Genomic DNA, 17,158 nt, shown 5'->3' with positions numbered 1-17,158 from the left:
ATCAATAATGTTCAGCCTGGCAGAGCCAGTCTTGAACAAATAGTTTCCAGGTGTGGCAAGTTCAGCCACAGTCTCTTCCTTTGTTCTATTCTGTCATGGTACCTAAAGCACAAAACATCACATGAGACTCTCTTCTGTTTGGAAGGTCCAAAACGCCTGCATTTTTTATTTCTATTTAGAAAGGAATATTCTATATATTGTTTTCTCTTTTTTTGTGATCAAGTTTTTATTATTGAAAACTGTACCCTTTTTTTTTTGCAAATTTCAATCAATCAATCAACATTTATTTATATAGCACATATTCATACAAAAAAAATGTAGCTCAAAGTGCTTTACAAAATGAATAGAAAAATAGAAGACACAATAAAAAATAAACATAAGTCAACATTAATTAACATAGAATAAGAGTAAGGTCCGATGGCCAGGGTGGACAGAAAAAACAAAAAAAAACTCCAAAAGCTGGAGAAAAAAATAAATTTCAATTTTACTTTAATGTGCCAAGAATATATGACTAAATTTTGAGAAGTAGTTTATTTTGTCAGTTTTTTGCACTAATCATAGTGACAGTTGTTAATGAAAAGAACAAAATAAAATGTTTGAGTCACACTTAATCTATCCAAATATCTTTTGCATAATGAAGGTTGTGGTAGCAACAAGCTAGGAGGGCTAGAGCAAATTTGTCTCTTTCTCCTGTTGGTGGGCTCTATTATTTTCCAAGTAATTTCTGGCCGCCTTTATAATATAATCACTTTCGAGTGTCTAGTCCTGCTCTAGTGTCTTCCCATGGTGGATTTCCCATATTTATAGAAGTAAAACTAATGATGAAATTTTGGCAGTTTTGTAAATACAATTGATAGAGATCACAAATTCTTTAATGTAATGTATAAAGCAAGCTTTTTTGCTTTTATTTATTTGAAATAATTTTAATATGCAACTCAAGGCAAAATCTTCACTCTATGTTTACGTTTATATCTTGGGCAGTGATTTGAGCTAATACTTTTAAATATGTACAAATAGCAGACACTACATTGTGTTAAATTTACTCATTTATTCCAAATCCCAAATATGGCATTCTCATGGTATATCACAGCCTAATAACTGCCAACAGAGTTCACATTTTGATTATCCCAGTGGGCTACTAATTAGTCTGGAATTTATTTTTTCTTTTTATGCTAGCTCTGCATTCATGTGCCCAGGTTTAGTGGCTTTTAAACTTGACAGACATATTTTACTCTTAGGTGTATATTAAATTTCTATTTCATGAACTGTGTTTTTGCCAACAGGTTTTCCGTCCTTATGCAAGACATTGGCTTGGCCCTCTGTTGCAGCTGGTTGTGTCGGATAAAAATGGTGGAGAAGGAATTCACTACATGGTTGTAGAGATTGTGGTGGTTCTTCTCTCTTGGACAAGTGTGACATCCCCAAAGGTATAGCAGAATCTAATTATCACTTGTTCTCTATTCATCTGTTTTTCAATTCATTTAGTCTAGTTCAGGCCTACAGGGAGACAATGCCTAACCAGACAGCACTTGACCCTGGACAGAGCATTGGGCATTGGCAGGTTACTCGCCCTCACAGTGGGCTGATTTTGAAGATGGTGAGCTCTGCATTCCTGTGCCCATGCCAGAGGGATTCACTTCTTTCTACCCAGAATCTTTTGATTGTAGTGCAGCTCTAAAGCCAAAGTCACATCATGTAACATCTTATTGGCTATATCAGACTTGACGACAGTCCATCTCAGTTTAAATGACTGGCCATGGCACATTTAGCAACCACAGACCAAACTCTCAGCTCAGTCTTATTTGTACCATTTTCTAACGGCCAATAGTGTGCTACCTGACATAGCCTATGCTGTACAATTGGTTTGCAGGTTCAGCAAAAATCTTGGCTCATATGTGCTAAAATCCATTTGTTGTCAAAATATTGTACCAATAAATAACACATGAGACAGGGAGTACACACACCTCCAAATTCAAAATCTGCTGAAAAGCTTCCATTCACTGGCCCATTACATAACTTTGTGGTCTACATGTGAGAATATGTGAATAATTGTGACATATTTTGTTCGGTTATGGCTTTGAGTAATGATGGAAGGTATTTTCAGTAAAAAAGGAAATGAAAATTAAAATCTTAAATTGAAAATACAGTCTCTTTTTTTCAATTTCAAAGTCTACACAGAAGAATGCTGCAAAAAATAAAAACAAAATGAAAGAACAGCATTTGCATTTTGATTTTCAGCCTGAACAGCAATGAAAAGTAAAAAGCAAATGTGCAGTGGTGCTACCTGCTCTTCATTGAATTTTCATTTTCCACTTTGCATTTTCATTTTCACATTCTCAACATGCAAATAGTGTGGGTCAATGGGCAGGACTTTGAACCTTGACTTCTCACAATTCTTTGTCTTGATCTTTTCACCTCTGCAATGCGAGCGTCACAGCAAAACCATCTCGCAAAATCCGAAAGCCACTCATAATTGTAGTTCTGAAGTAATTCATGTACTATTTAATTGCAATAGTTAACATGACAAAAATTAACCTTTATTGGGCCGCATTATATTTTTCTTTTATGGCAGTATTATATAATAAATGTACCCCTCTACAGTTCTCACCACCTCCTCCTCCGTCCTGTTCCCTTGTAGTTGACCGATGACTCATCGGACTCTTCATTGTTATAACTTTTTAAAATAAGGCAAAGCAGTAGTAATTGATTCCATACTCTTCTTTCTTGTCTCACTCTCCTAAAGAATCAAGACACCAAAACAACAAGATTCTATCAAGAAATATGACTTTAATGATTTTAATCATTTTGACACTTTAAATAAGTTAAATGACTATAATAATTATATATGCAAAGTAACACTTCTAAAACTATTCTTCTATGAATAAAATTTCATATACTGTGATCTGCTCTTAATATCTTGATGATAATAATAGTTTTAGTTTTTGCAGCATTCTTGCATGTAGACTTTGAAAAGGAAATTGCAAAAAAGAGACTGCATTTTCAGTTTATGACTTTAATTTTCATTTGCTTTTTTGCAGAAAATACCTCCCATAGAGTAATACCTTCAGCAAAATACCTCCCATTGAATAACACCTTCTGCTGATTAAGTAAATTATTTTTTATGCTTATTATTTGTATAATTTTTTTAAAGTTTTGTTTGTTTGGTTTCTTTGTGTGGATGCTTTTTCTGACTGCAGTGTCAATACTAGCTTTTGCACCTCAGTACTAGTACCAAAATGATACTGAAGCAAATAACTGACGCACAGAAACCAAACAATAAACAGAACTGTTGAAAATACATAGTTATAGAAAATTATGATGAACATAACATTAGCATAAATTATGATAACAAAAAGGACATAATCTAAACATAGTGAAACTGTCTTAAACATAACAGTTCATGTTTTACTGATCTTCTTTCATTACCTATACCAAGTCACAATAGTTTCAAGTTCGCACATGAGCCATCTGCTTACATGTGGCATGATTATAGAAAGTAAAATTAGGATACAGATTCATGGACTTTGACCACCTTGTACATTGGCAAGACATCTGATGTTATTTATAAAGTCTATAATTTGGTCAAATGAAACTTTAGCTGAAGGATCAATCTGCATGGTACAGTATGCCATTTTGTAAGTGTACTTTAACAACCTGACTTAAATGGTTTGAGTTTTTAACTTTTTGTTTATTATTTTTTATTGACTTTGCCACTTATTTCATCTATCCCATAATGCATTTAATCATTGTATGTCCATAATTGGGTGAATCATTCTTTGTTTTCTTGTTTTCTTCAGGGAAATATCAAGGATGAAGTATTAGCAAATCGACTCTTGGAATTTTTAATGAAGAATGCATTTCATAAGAAAAGAGCCGTATATAGGCACAATTTGGAGATTATTAAGACAGTGGTGGAATGCTGGAAAGACAGCCTAGAGATTCCTTATAGGTGAATAGCACATTATTGTATGCATTTTGATATGTTCTTGAGAAAAGTGCCTGGATTGGAGAACTCTTTAAAGCTGACTGCCAGATTTCAGAATTTTCATTATGCGTTTTTTTTTTTTAGTTTTGTTTTAGACAACTATGTACATATTCCAACTTTCAGAAATCCCTGGTGTTACCTCAAGCTGCGCATTTGCTTGGGAAAGTTGCTGTGTGTATAATTATCTCCAGAATTAGGTTCTGCTTTTTCCTCTTCTGAGCTACATCATTGAATCAATAGTTCCAGCTCCTGCCAGTAGTAAACTGCTTCTTTCAACATAGTTTATAGTTGTAAATGTTATTTTTGTATACTTTTATTGAATAATTAATATTTTAATTTACATGGAGCATTGGACAGATAACTTCCTGAAATCAGACACTACTTAGTTTTTACAATGCCAACTGATTACTCTAAATTGCTCTGGTGCTGTTTTTTTTGCACGCTGTGGGTCAATTCAAAGCACATTCTTTTCATTTGCACTTTGCTTATGTGATATGTTATGGAGTCCCTCTATCCAAAGATTATGTATAGCTTATATACAAGTTGGTGTGTGTATGGGTGTGTGCATGCCCTGCGGTGGGCTGGCGCCCTGCCCGGGGTTTGTTTCCTGCCTTGCGCCCTGTGTTGGCTGGGACTGACTCCAGCAGACCCCCGTGACCCTGTAGTTAGGATGTAGCAGGTTGGATGATGGATGGATGGATTATTTACAACTTTTTTCATTTTTATAATGTTTTTAAAGTATCCTAAATCAGTGATATTTATCTGGAGACATCTGCATCTTGTTCTAATCACTACTATTTCTTTGCCGTGTTTTTGGTTGTGTAGGCTGCAGAACACCAGTGCAGAAATGTTACAGTCATGTCTGCACTTATGATATGAATGATTTGTATAATGGCTGTACATTTCAAATAAGTAGATTGAACAGATTAGAAAAATATGGAAAAGAGATATACATAACGTTAACCAAGCAATGTGTTAAAGGTGTTGTTTTTTATTTTGTAGATTAATATATGAATGCTTCTCTGGTAAAGATCCAAACAGCAAGAACAATTCTGTTGGTCTGCAGCTGTTGGGCATTGTTTTAGCTAATAACTTACCTCCATTTCATCCGATGTGTGGAATCGAAAGTGAAAGGTAAGGTGCCTCTGGTGGGAAACAGCTGCTTTTATAGTAGACAATTTCTTATTTCTTTGTGCGTATATTTATATGATGAACATTATCAGTACAAACCACTGTGTTTTATTTAAAGCTACATGCTTGGAGCCATTTTTCATATATTGGTAGCATCTTCAAGGTTAACGGAATACTCCACCCAAAAACTATATTTTTTCTAAGTTAATTACGTGATGTACTTTGTTTTGATGGCCTAGAAAATGGTTTAATCTCATGTGCTAATGGAGATTGGAGATAACACACTCTCTTGTGATATGGATATCCAGACCAACACTAGACCACAGCAAACATTTTAAAATGTTCATGGAAAAAAGCGTATGTTTTTGTCACATAATCCACACATGAAGCTTGTAATTGGCAAATGTGTATGCAACATGATTTTTTTTTTTGCTTAAATATTGTTGAACAAAAAATTTCTGGGCAATCGGAGCTAAGTCCACATTATTGAGGTCTCATTTAAAAACACATTCGTTAGTCTGTTAGTTTCACCATTCATTCACACTACCTTGGCATTTTTAACTCCTGAAATAGAGATTTTTGAAAACTCTCGCTGGAGTTGTATACTTCAATGCCGGCTCCATGTTGCAACATGGATAGGTGAAAACATAAGACTTTTGAAAATGTAGATTCTAGATGCACTCTGATTTGCTTGTACATTTTACATTCTCCATCATTGATTGGATTATAGCCATTACAAAGTCTCAATCCAAGATTGGTTACCCTTAATGGAAGAACCATATAACAACATAGTGGACATTGAGGAGTTACTTTCCATCCCATTGGATGTGTTGTTTACATATATGCATCTGAATTGCATTTTCTACAGTTTGAATGCAGTATCCATGAACAAACCTCAAATAATTTACCAGCCTCTGCAATTTTGCAAGGAATCCTGAGGGTGACGACATTACCATTCCCTTGAAGTTTGTATTTGTTTTAGTGTGGACAGAGATGCTTTCATAAACAATATGAAAATGCTGGTGTGGACAATGATCATTTCCATTTACAAATGCTATTTCTGAATGTAAATGTAGTAGGGTGGATGTAGCCAGCATCTCCATAGACACCCATTATATTAGAAAGATTATTATCTCTGTTCACAATGAAAATGTGACATTAAAACATTTTCTCAGATATCAACAAACTACAGAGGGGTAAGTACCATATTAAAAAATGTAATTTTTTGGTGGAGTATTCCGTTAAAGTAATACTGGTACAATGTACATAATACTGTATGTGCTTCAGTCATGTTGATTTATTGAAAACCAGAAAATGAAACTATATAAGTCTTAATGCAACCACATACTAGCATAGGTTCTCACCATTAGTCAGGCTAATCTTAAACGATACATCCATCTTCTACAATAAAGTTGCTAAAGACTGCTGTACAAGATGTCTTTCTTTATTAAGAAATATGTTACTTTAGAGGTTATTCAAAGGTCAGCGTTTTGTTTTTTATTTTGTAGACTGAATGATTTGGAGCTATTCTATACCAACACAAGCTCTTTTTTTTTTTGCATTGTTTATTATGAAAGCCTGAAAATAACTCCCCTGTTTTATATTTTGCAATACTTATGAATAAGTCACTTAAAAGGTTAAAATAATTTCTGGAATTTTAGAACTTGTTTGCTGTTAACAGTGTTTTTCAAATCTGATCAAAAGAAACTCTTAATTGTGGCATTTTTTATATATAAAGCCTGTTGCTATTATTACAAATACCAAAAAATACCCAAAATAAGTTAAGGAAAAGCAGAAACAAAGATACTGTAATTCAAGTCAAATGTTATTCAGTTGTGTTTTGTGAAACTTGCCTTCTCACTGATTAGAATTAACTTTCCTTTGAATACTGTTTTGAATGTTATGAAATTTGAACTAATTTTTGTAAGGGCTTCTGTTGTATACTTATCCTTCTTTATCAGCCTTCATTCTGTGGCACATTACACACCTTCTAGTTGAAGGGGAGGTCAGACTTGACCACTGTAGTTGTCTATCTCGTTGCCTGAGGTGGTCTGATTGTACCACTAGGAATTGTGACGACTTCTCAGCACAGTTTCACATTTCCAAAATATCGTGACCTTGGCCCTTTTTCCAACAGACAATAATAATATGCTGCCTGACAGTGGTAGTCCTGTACAAGCTTTGCAGGTATTGGTGAGTTTGGCTGCAATCTCTGATCCACCTTTTTTCATTTTTTTATTCTGTTCTGGTAAAATAATAAAGAGATATTGGACAGATGAGCTTCTTTTCTGCTTCTGAGATCCAAAACACACGTGTCCTCTGTTACCTGTTAGCTGCATTGTTTGCTTTGTACTTCTGGCTGAGTGCTGTTTGGTTGTCAACTTTTACATACATAGAGCCCATCTCTACGACTTAGGACAAAATCAAACCTGTTTGATTTGTGTTGAGACAAGAAGGGGACTGATCAAAGGGTGTCACTGTTTTACAGTACACAATTGTCCCCAACTTGCAAAAAAATTTGTAAATGAAATCTGAGACTGAAAATCTAGGTAGGCAATGCGGTGTAGTGATTAAGACTTTGAACTTCAAGCCCTGAGATTTTGGGTTCAAATCCCATTATTGAAAAAGTGTGCCCATGTGCAAGTGACTTCACCTGTTCTTGCTCCAGCTGACAAAAACAAAAGAAATGCAACCAATTTTATCTTTCAGACGTTGTAATTAGCCTTGGAGAAAGGCATCAGCCTAATGATTATAAATTGCTGGAAGAATTGTGTAATTTGAAAAGCTCAGTGGCTGGAATGTTTGGCTGAAGGAGGGAAGTGTGCCTTTCTTCTTAATATTATCACAGAGCTGTATTGTGTTTGAGATGACACTTGCCTATGTACTCATTTTCAGTTAGGCGACTTGTGTATATCCTGAAAGGCAGGCTGCTTGTGATGAACAGACATTTGCGTGAATGATATGAGAAATTCTTTCTCATTCCTATCTGTATCTGTTTACTGTAAATTTAATGCATTACCTGAACTTTTTTTTTTTTAACAAAGTAATTCATTTTTGTTTCAAACAAGACTAAAATAAAAGTACAGTTAATAATAGGTGAGCAGTCCTAACTGCAAGAATTTGTTTACAGCGATAATGTAGCTCTGATAGTAGGACTGCCTGCGGCTGCTGCATCCTTCCAGTATTGAGTTTGCCAGCCTAGTCTGTTAAAGGAGTCTAACACAGAGGCTTCATGGATTATTTGATATCACTTCTTTTGCAGATACTTTCAAACATTGGCTACCAATATATCATTTGGACGATTTCAAGAAGTTTATGCAGCAGCAGCTGAGGTTGTTGGGCTTGTAATGCAGTATCTGGCAGACAAAGAAAAGGTCATTTTTTTATTTATTATTGGGGCTAATATAAATTAATAGGGCATGGGTTACACACATTTGTTTAAAACTATATTACTGACTTCCTATGTTCTTTTTTTATCAGGAATGTCTAATTAAAATATCATTTTTGGGATGGCTCTGCAAAAAAAAAAAAAAACTAAAATTTGCTTGTTTTTCTAATTAAACACATTTTATTTAAAAAATCTTAAAATAACTTGTTTGTTTTTCCCATTTCTAATGAACATTTGCTGAGCTTTTTGAAAGTTTAAAATACTTCTTTCACTTCTTGGGGAAAAATGCCTTTTCGTATAAGTCAGCCTACACTCTCTATTCAGCACTTTGCATTTCATTTGATTTATGTGCTTTGATTAAATGTGTCCCTGTCTTTCATTACCAGCAACTTGAGGGACCCATTTTTCACTTTACAGTGAAGGAATTGAAGCAGCTCCAGGACAAACAGGAAGGCACATTTGTTGTGTGTTTAAACAAAATTACCAAGAACTTTCCAAAGCTTGCTGACAGGTAAGAACTGTTCTGAAAGAAGTCATTAAAGTGTGTGGTCTACACGGCAATTCTTTGGAATGTTGTTGGTCATTTCAGTTTTTTTTAATTCTTAGGAGCATTCTATGTAAAGGTTAAGGCTTGAATTATTGCCAAGTATTGACTTAAAAACATTGATACAGAACATTGCAAAAATAAAGAGATTTTGAATGTTTAACATGTTTTCATAGTTTCCTGCTTCATTTTTGTCCGAGTTATTTCCACATAAATTGTAAAAGCTTATTCTTGTTTTGGATATTTTAGAGTTATAAACTTTGTCATTTTTCAGTATAATATTTTGAGCACAATTTGTTAGCATTTATTGTTGACATTTTCTGTATGGAATTTGCAGATGTTTCATTGTTATTCTTTAAGTAACAGTGCAGTTAAACAAGAGGCACATCTAGGTCCATCTGGCTTATTTTGGTTAACCGGTAGCGACTGTACATAAAGTCAATCAAATTAGTATATGTAGAATCTCCAGACTTTGCTTGAAGAAGATAATGGGACATCCATGTTAACAGTACAAATGGGGAATTTGTTCAAGATGCCAACCATCTGCAATGCTCAGTACCCTTGATTTCTAATTTTTTATTTAGATATTAAATAAAAATCAAGCAGTTTTTTGCATGTCTTATTTTTAGTTTTTTATTTTTTGACCCTATTAAATGTAAAATTAGCATTGCATAATTTCAATTTTTTTTAATCCAGTTCATTGTCACTGGGGGCCAGGGCCTATCCCAGTATCATCAGGTACAGATCAGGATCCAACACTGGATGGGGTGCCAGTCTATCACATGGCCAACACATGTAGTCTCCTACACTTAGACATTCTTACAGTGTCTTCTTTTGAAGAAATTAAGTGTCTTTGGTAATAGCACCGATTTTGTCATGTACACCATCAATATAAATATACTAATGTTCAACAGTACATCCTGCTTTATATTAGGAGTTTATATTAATAGAATTTTCTAGCCTGGTGGATTTGATATTGCTATTAAAATGTATAGTGTCTTTGAAAAGTATTCACACCCTTTCCACACTTCATTGTTATACACTATTCAACCATAGTGGATTTAATTTGGCATTTTTGGCACTGTTCAGCCAACTCTTTAACGTCAAAATGAGTAAAAAAACTCTAAGTGATATAAATTAGAAATATAAAACACAAAATAACATAAAACAATGCAACATAATATAAAACATAAAATAACATGTTCAAAGCAGATAGAAACCTGTGTACACTGACACAAGGCTGCCAAAGGCACACATACTAAATACTGACCTGAAAGGGGATGAATGCTTATGTGATCAATAATTTTGCGTATTTTTAATTCATTTTGACCACCTTGGAGAAGAGGTGTGAATTCTTCTAATAGACACTGTACTTTATATAGCATAATACCCCTGAGATCAATATATCTTCTGCTTTGACGTTTCATTTCTTGAAATGTTTGTAACCTTTAAGAATTTATGTTGTGAGTGTAAGTTTTATAATGTAATTGACAGTGTACCAAATTGTTTTTTTTACTTTAAAAGTTTCATGAATCAAGTATTTTACTTGATCCCCAAAATGCATGGTGTGCTGAAGACGCAATGCTTAGAGATTCTGATGAGTCGAGCAGATGAAACACCTGACTTTTATATGCATTTGAAGACCAAAAACTTTGCTCAGATTATGAGTCACAGGCAAGTATGCAGCAATAGATGTTTATTTCACTTCATACAGTAGAACATGTAAGTTTACACTATTCTCTCTCAGATCTGGGTAAGGAAAGTCAAAATTTCTCTTTGAGCTATAGAGAAAAGCTGCTCAGATTTGAGATGAAAAAGAAAAGTGTAATTTTCTATTTCTGGGTATTTCTGTATGTGTGTGATGTATTGTTTTTTGAGTTCACGAATTATATCTCTTCAAGTCAGAATTAGCTTAGAGAAAATAAATCTCTTTATTACAAAAAGTAAATCTTAATACAGGTTGAGAATGCCTAATCCAAAGTTCTTCAAAATCTGTATATATACAGATATATTATATATTCTGACAGGACACAACTTATGTTCCCTTTATTTATGTATTCATTTTTTTTACTTTTGCACATATGTGCAATTTCGAAACAGATTTATTTGTTCTGAGTTTTTGGGTGACACAAAGCTGGGATTCCATGTGAAGCACTGCAATATGGAATATATTATATGCATGAGTCATCATTTAGTGGTTTTGACTGCATTTTTTTATTTTATCAAGAGTGTCCCCAAGATATCTCACTGTGTATATGCAAGTATTCCAAAATCTGAAATACTTATGGTCCCAGGCTTTTTGAATAAAGGATACTCAACCTGCATTTATTCCATGTATGCAATAACTGGTTCAGCCTTACACCCAACAAGCATCATAATGTGCATTGTCTTAAAATGCTTAAAACACAGTTATATTCATGGTGTAAAGATATTACTTAAATACTCATCAGGTCTTCTGGGTGAACAGACTTCACCAAGTCTGTGCAGCATAGGAGAAGAAAGTTCACAACTTCAATGACTAGTCAGACTGTCACTATCAGTCCTGTATTCTGTGCCAGGGAGTAGTCAGGTTACCTGTTAGACTACTTTGACAACTCTTAAATTTGAAGAACCTGTACAGATCTTGGATTTTTTAGTAAATTTTCTAAACATGTGGAATAGATGTAGGTCTGTCCTGTTGCTATGTCTGTCTTTCCAAAAGATGGCACATCGCAAAACATTTTTAGTAATGAAATGCGCTAATAGATGGTGCATCACAAACATTAATAGTGCTATCACAAAACCCATATGAAATGACATATAACAGATATAGTGTGTGCATTGCATTTGTCATGCCAAAAGATCGTGCATCACAAATATTTGTGGTAGTGCATTTTACTACTACAAATGTTTGTCATTCACAATGTGTTAGAATGAGAAATGCAATGCATTCTATTACTACATACATTACAAAATATATTCTAACAGATGGTGCACTGCAAATGTTAACACTGATGCCTACGTTGATTACTTAGATTTCAACCCGTCTTAGATGGGTAGCATAGCTAGAGCAAATGTAAGTAAGCAAGCAACAGACACAATTTAAAAGAAAAAGTATCTGTGTTTTTAGTCCTTCAGTGTAAATATTCCTGTAGGTTATGACAGTGTGTTCATAGATATTTTATCTATGGGAGACGGATGGTTCAAGTTGCAGTCGTTATACTCAGTAGTCATGGTGCCAGGGAGAGGTGATATGTTTCATGTAGATTAGCACTTGTAAGTAAGAATTTCACTTTGACAATAAAGACCATATAAATCACTTGACTGTGAAAAGTATGCTCAGCTACTGTACATTTAACTCATAAAAGTAACTTAACCTTTTCAAGTCCTTGGTTTCATTGGTAGTATAAGTTAGTTTGTTACATTGTGGTGTGATGTAGTGCCAGTCAATGAGTCAGGAATAATTACGGTGTCTTCCTTATACATTCTGCACACTGTTTTACACATCTGAACTCATCAGGCAGAATGATTAAATCTAAGAAGCAATCGGGTCCAGGAACAGAGACAATTACTATATTTTGCTTCAAGAAGAGCCACATACTATTCTTATACTCTAAATATTATTTTTAAATAACTAGTAATTAACTGCAAACAAACATTTAAGAATTTCGTATTTCAAACATGTTTCTTGTAGTAGGCAGTTTATTCATGGGCCTGTCCAGTGTGCTGGTTTTGGTCTGCACACAAAGTCTTCTGACTGTACCTTTGGCATCTGGCATTGTCTTGATGACATGACCCATTACCCAGGAGTTGCAGGGTGCAGCATCATCTACTCTTACCTACTACCTAGTCCAAAATTTCTTCTTGGTGTAAGCCAAGGTTCTTGAAGGGTGTTTTCCAAAACAAATCATCCATGTACTGTTCCAGTATCTTCGAGTATACTGGTCATTTTTTAGAAAAGAGTCCAGGAGGCATGTTGGGATGTGTCTTCAGTAACAACAAGTGATTGGGTGTGAATGCCTCCAAATCATTTGGATTCTTGATGTCTTTGTGAGAATTCCGTTATTGATGATTGATACTATGTCACACATTACTGTTTGAAGACTTTCATCATCAAGTGTTTTTTGGTTGAGTATTGACTTTAGAATCTTTCTTATGCTTCTGATTTGTCTTTCCCATACTCCACATTGACGAGAGGCTGATGGTGGATCGAAAATTCATTTGATTTCTTTGTTTATCATGGGCATTGGTAATTTTTTTTCTTGGTCAAGATTTTTAATTGCTTTGTGTAGCTCTCTTTCTGCTCCAATAAACCTTCCGTTATCTGAGAGTGTGATTTTTAACGTGTCATCTACTGCAAATGAATTGGCTTATGGCATTGATACAAGAGTCAGTGTCCAAACTGTGTTCAGTCTCGATGTGTACAGCTCTAGTAGCTTTGTCCTCTTTTAATTTGAAAAAGACCAAAATAATAAACTCCAATATTGGAGAAAGGTGGTTGGCCAGGTAAAAAACGGTCTTCCAGCAGATCTGCCGTTTTTTGCTCACCTGCTTTCATGTTGTGTCTTCTATACGTTGCACACTTTGAAATGATTTTCCTGATAATTGAGTTTTCTTGAGGAATCCAATATTTCTGGCGTAACTGTGCAATCATGTAGTTGCGCCCACAATGTCTGATTTAATGTGCTGCAATATAAGAGAAGTAATACAGTATGTGAATGCTTGTAGAGAAATGCAGGATGTTTAGCTTCTTCTGGCATTGCAGCTTTGTTGAGTCTACCTACAACTCTCAGTATTCCATCTTGTATGGCTGAGTCCAGTTTAAACGTTTGACTGTTCTTTTTTTACAGGAACATTTTTCTTTGAAGTATTTAATTCTTCTGGGAATTCTTGTAGTTGACTGAGAGAAGTAAGCTCTGTTTTAGCTATAGCCGAGTCTTCTGAAGAAGTTGGGTTTGGTATCAATGTTAGTTTGTACTTTTTCATATGCTTGGTGATGAGCGTTTTTTTGATTTTCGAGGTTACTTTCAGATTGACTGACTTCAAGTTGAAATGTCTTTCTTTCATTGTTTTAAGTGCAGCTGTATGTCTTTGATCTTGAGAAACCAAGCCATAGCTTTTTTTAAGCATAGCGATTCTGAGAAGTAGGTGATGAGTTTGTTTACCAGTTTAGTAATCTCTTTTACACTTGTCATGTTAACAGACTTTAATTTCTGAGTCATCCATTTGATCTAGTCTTTTTGGCCACTCATGTTCTGGAATTACACTAGGTTCCCTGAAGCCTATGAAAAACTCATAAAAATCTCATAGTCTTGCTCAGTCATGCCACACGTTTTGTGGACTGTGCAGAATGCACTCAAGCACAGCTCCTGGTACCTTATTAGATCCTGCTTTGAATGGCTGCTCTAATAGATTGATTATAGTTGCAGATGCTTTGAAATACTCCTTCAGAGATATCTGTTATGGAAGCCTGCAGGCAGTCTATGAAATTGTGTGAAATTAAAAATTCTTGCAGCAGTTTGCCGTGTCATAGAAATTAACATATTAGTTAAAGAAACAAAGTTATTCTCTAGTAGGACAAGTTTGATAAAACTTATTTGATTCAGAAACCAGGCCTGAGAAAACTTTTACACTGCGTCTTAATATTTATCTTTAGCACATGCTTGAAGAGGGAGCATTCACATCACAGTAGTCTGTTACAAAAGCCTGTTACATAATGATCAAAAACAAAGGGTAGTGGTCCATTTTATAAACAACTGAATTTGAATAACACTGTTAGATTAATGCTTATATATAATACTCCGATTGGTTAAAAGACATGAGGTGCTTTAGGATAGAGCACAACTGGCCTAAAATAAAAGTTTCTCCGTTATATCCTTGTTATTCAATATCTCTTGAATTCAGCTCTTATTCTGTTATGAAAACTGTTTACATGCCAAGAAGCAAGTCTTACTTGGTGCATGAAAGAACATTACATACATACATTAGTCAGTTTCTTGAACCATTCCCCTGAAATATTCTACTTGTTTACTTGACCATTTTAGCAGTCTCTTAATGACATTTCTAAGAGAAATGCTATGTAATTTCTAATGTGTACTACAAACAAAAATACTTAAACTGTTATCTCTCTCACAGCTGCTATTAGCCAGAGCCCTTGGCCTCCATGTCCTTCATATCTCTTCCTACTAACACATTTTCTAGTGTTACTGATTGAGAAACTGAGATGAACTAGTTATATATTAATTAAAAGCTATAAATAAAGGACTCCATGAAATCTCAGATAAACACTATCATACTTGTTTTTTTTATTTTCCTTTGAATATGGGTCCTACTTTGTATTTACAAAAGTGTGAAATGAACGAATCAGTTGTAGATGAGGAATCTCCCCAGTGCAACATGTAGTAGCTGCAGCACTCTTTTCATATGTTTTGGTATAGCAGTGATTTGAGACACTAGGGCTTGATGTCAGATGAATACACAGGACACACATTACCTTATTCAGTTTAATCATTTATAGAGTTCTTCATTGGTTCTGGCTTATAGAGTCCACACAAAGTGCCACTATAATATGGAAGTAAGACTTGTTCCACTGTTTCATGTTATTAAACACATGTTGTTGACTGGATACCATTTCCATTATGCATGTTTTAATGTGCATGTGCGTGCAGTGGTCACTTTTGAACTTTTTATTGGGATTATTTAACAATGGCCATTGTTTAAAAAAGGGTGCAGAAATGATAGTAACCAAAATAAAAGTACAGATTCTATGATCTTGCATTTTTTTGTCAAAATAGCTTGCATTAGAGACAAAATAAAGTTGTTGCTTCCTTTAGCAAATGCTTAAATGTAGTACTTGTGTTTATTAATTTCATCAAAAAATGGTATTTAACCAATATACATATATATATGTGCCCTAGCAAAATTTACTATCTGCATAATTTTGAACAATATAAGAAGGAAATTATTCTGTTTGTCCAGTACAAAATATAATAAAACGTAGGCCATGTTTCTTCTTCTCTTAATTTACTCTTTAGTATTTCTCACTAATGTGTATGACTTCAGTATAATATGTGTTTATTTTTTAATATTATTTTACTGCTGATTCTTCTAGAGATGAAGCAAGACAGCAGGTGTGCTTGGATATTATACATAAGATACTGGCCAAACTGAAGCCAGATGAACTAAAGGAACTGTTGGAGCCCATTACAGCCTTCATCCAGCACCCTTCCCCTGTCTGCAGAGAAAAAATGTATGACATTCTAATGTGGATTTATGATAATTACAGGTAAAGTTTTATGCTTTTTGTTATGCATACAGTACTTTTTTATTTAGTGGCACTTGGTGTATTTTTCAATTTTCATGTATTTATCTAGGCTACATTTAGAAAATAGTTTGCTCTCTGGCACTGCTATTTAGTTTTTGTTGCACCTAAAGTTACTGCTCAGTGAGGAAGGCATTATAAATATAATATTACATTGTTAAACCTACTCAGTACAGTTCATGGCTGTGGAAATCAGAGCTTGTCCATTATGATTTTGTTTCTGTTTATATTTTATTTGTGTTCTCCTCAATCAATTTTGATGATCTTACTTTTTGTGTTGTGGGTTTTTGAAGTTTTTGATTTCTCATTCTATCATTTCCTTTGAATTTTTTTTTTTTTTTTTGTTTTTGGATGCCCAATCTTGGATTTTAATGCTCGCAGCCATTTTGGATACCAACTGTTAGGATTGCACCCTGCCATTTCCAGGTACACATCCTCAGTGGTTGTGACCATTGGGTAATCAATATGACAGGTTAAAAAACTGGATATTTGTTTTCTTCTCTGAGTTGTGAATTTAAAACCCTTTGCCATGTCCTTTGCTTAAAACTTTTCTCTTTTATTATGTTCCTGACATTTTTGCTGCATTTTTTGGATGCGATTTTTGTCTCGCATTTTAGTTTTGATCTCCCTCTTTTAACCTTTTTTTGGTCTAATGTTTATTTCCTAATGCTCACTAAATTTACTTGTCAAACTGCTGACTTAACACTATCCCAGCACCATTTTCTGTAAGGATGAAAACAGCCCTGCCCAGTGTGCCTGTCCACCACTGGGACCAGTCATCCAAATACCCTATACTCTTACCCACACTGG

At 34.4% G+C, this 17,158-nt stretch overlaps 1 protein-coding gene and 1 long non-coding RNA gene across 3 annotated transcripts in view; one reads left to right on the top strand and one right to left on the bottom strand.

Moving 5' to 3' along the window:
- prkdc (protein kinase, DNA-activated, catalytic subunit) overlaps positions 1-17,158 on the top strand; it is a 263,584-nt gene that overhangs the window by 127,420 nt on the left and 119,006 nt on the right. Inside the window, exons 49-55 of the mRNA XM_039754497.1 lie at positions 1,284-1,427; positions 3,798-3,949; positions 4,988-5,119; positions 8,379-8,490; positions 8,891-9,015; positions 10,573-10,722; positions 16,139-16,312. Coding sequence (XP_039610431.1) covers positions 1,284-1,427; positions 3,798-3,949; positions 4,988-5,119; positions 8,379-8,490; positions 8,891-9,015; positions 10,573-10,722; positions 16,139-16,312 — 989 coding nt within the window. The remainder of the gene's footprint in view (positions 1-1,283; positions 1,428-3,797; positions 3,950-4,987; positions 5,120-8,378; positions 8,491-8,890; positions 9,016-10,572; positions 10,723-16,138; positions 16,313-17,158) is intronic.
- Positions 1-17,158, bottom strand: part of LOC120530211 — a 64,020-nt gene that overhangs the window by 11,904 nt on the left and 34,958 nt on the right. Inside the window, exon 4 of one of the 2 annotated variants that reach the window (XR_005633922.1) lies at positions 2,592-2,737. This is a non-coding gene — a long non-coding RNA (uncharacterized LOC120530211). The remainder of the gene's footprint in view (positions 1-2,591; positions 2,738-17,158) is intronic. The other variant, XR_005633921.1, reaches the window with a different exon arrangement.

This window comes from Polypterus senegalus, chromosome 5 (assembly GCF_016835505.1).
Source record: "Polypterus senegalus isolate Bchr_013 chromosome 5, ASM1683550v1, whole genome shotgun sequence".
Lineage (NCBI taxonomy): Eukaryota > Metazoa > Chordata > Cladistia > Polypteriformes > Polypteridae > Polypterus > Polypterus senegalus.
The sequence above is the reverse complement of the archived record's forward strand: the minus strand, read 5'-3'. Positions and strand labels throughout refer to the sequence as shown.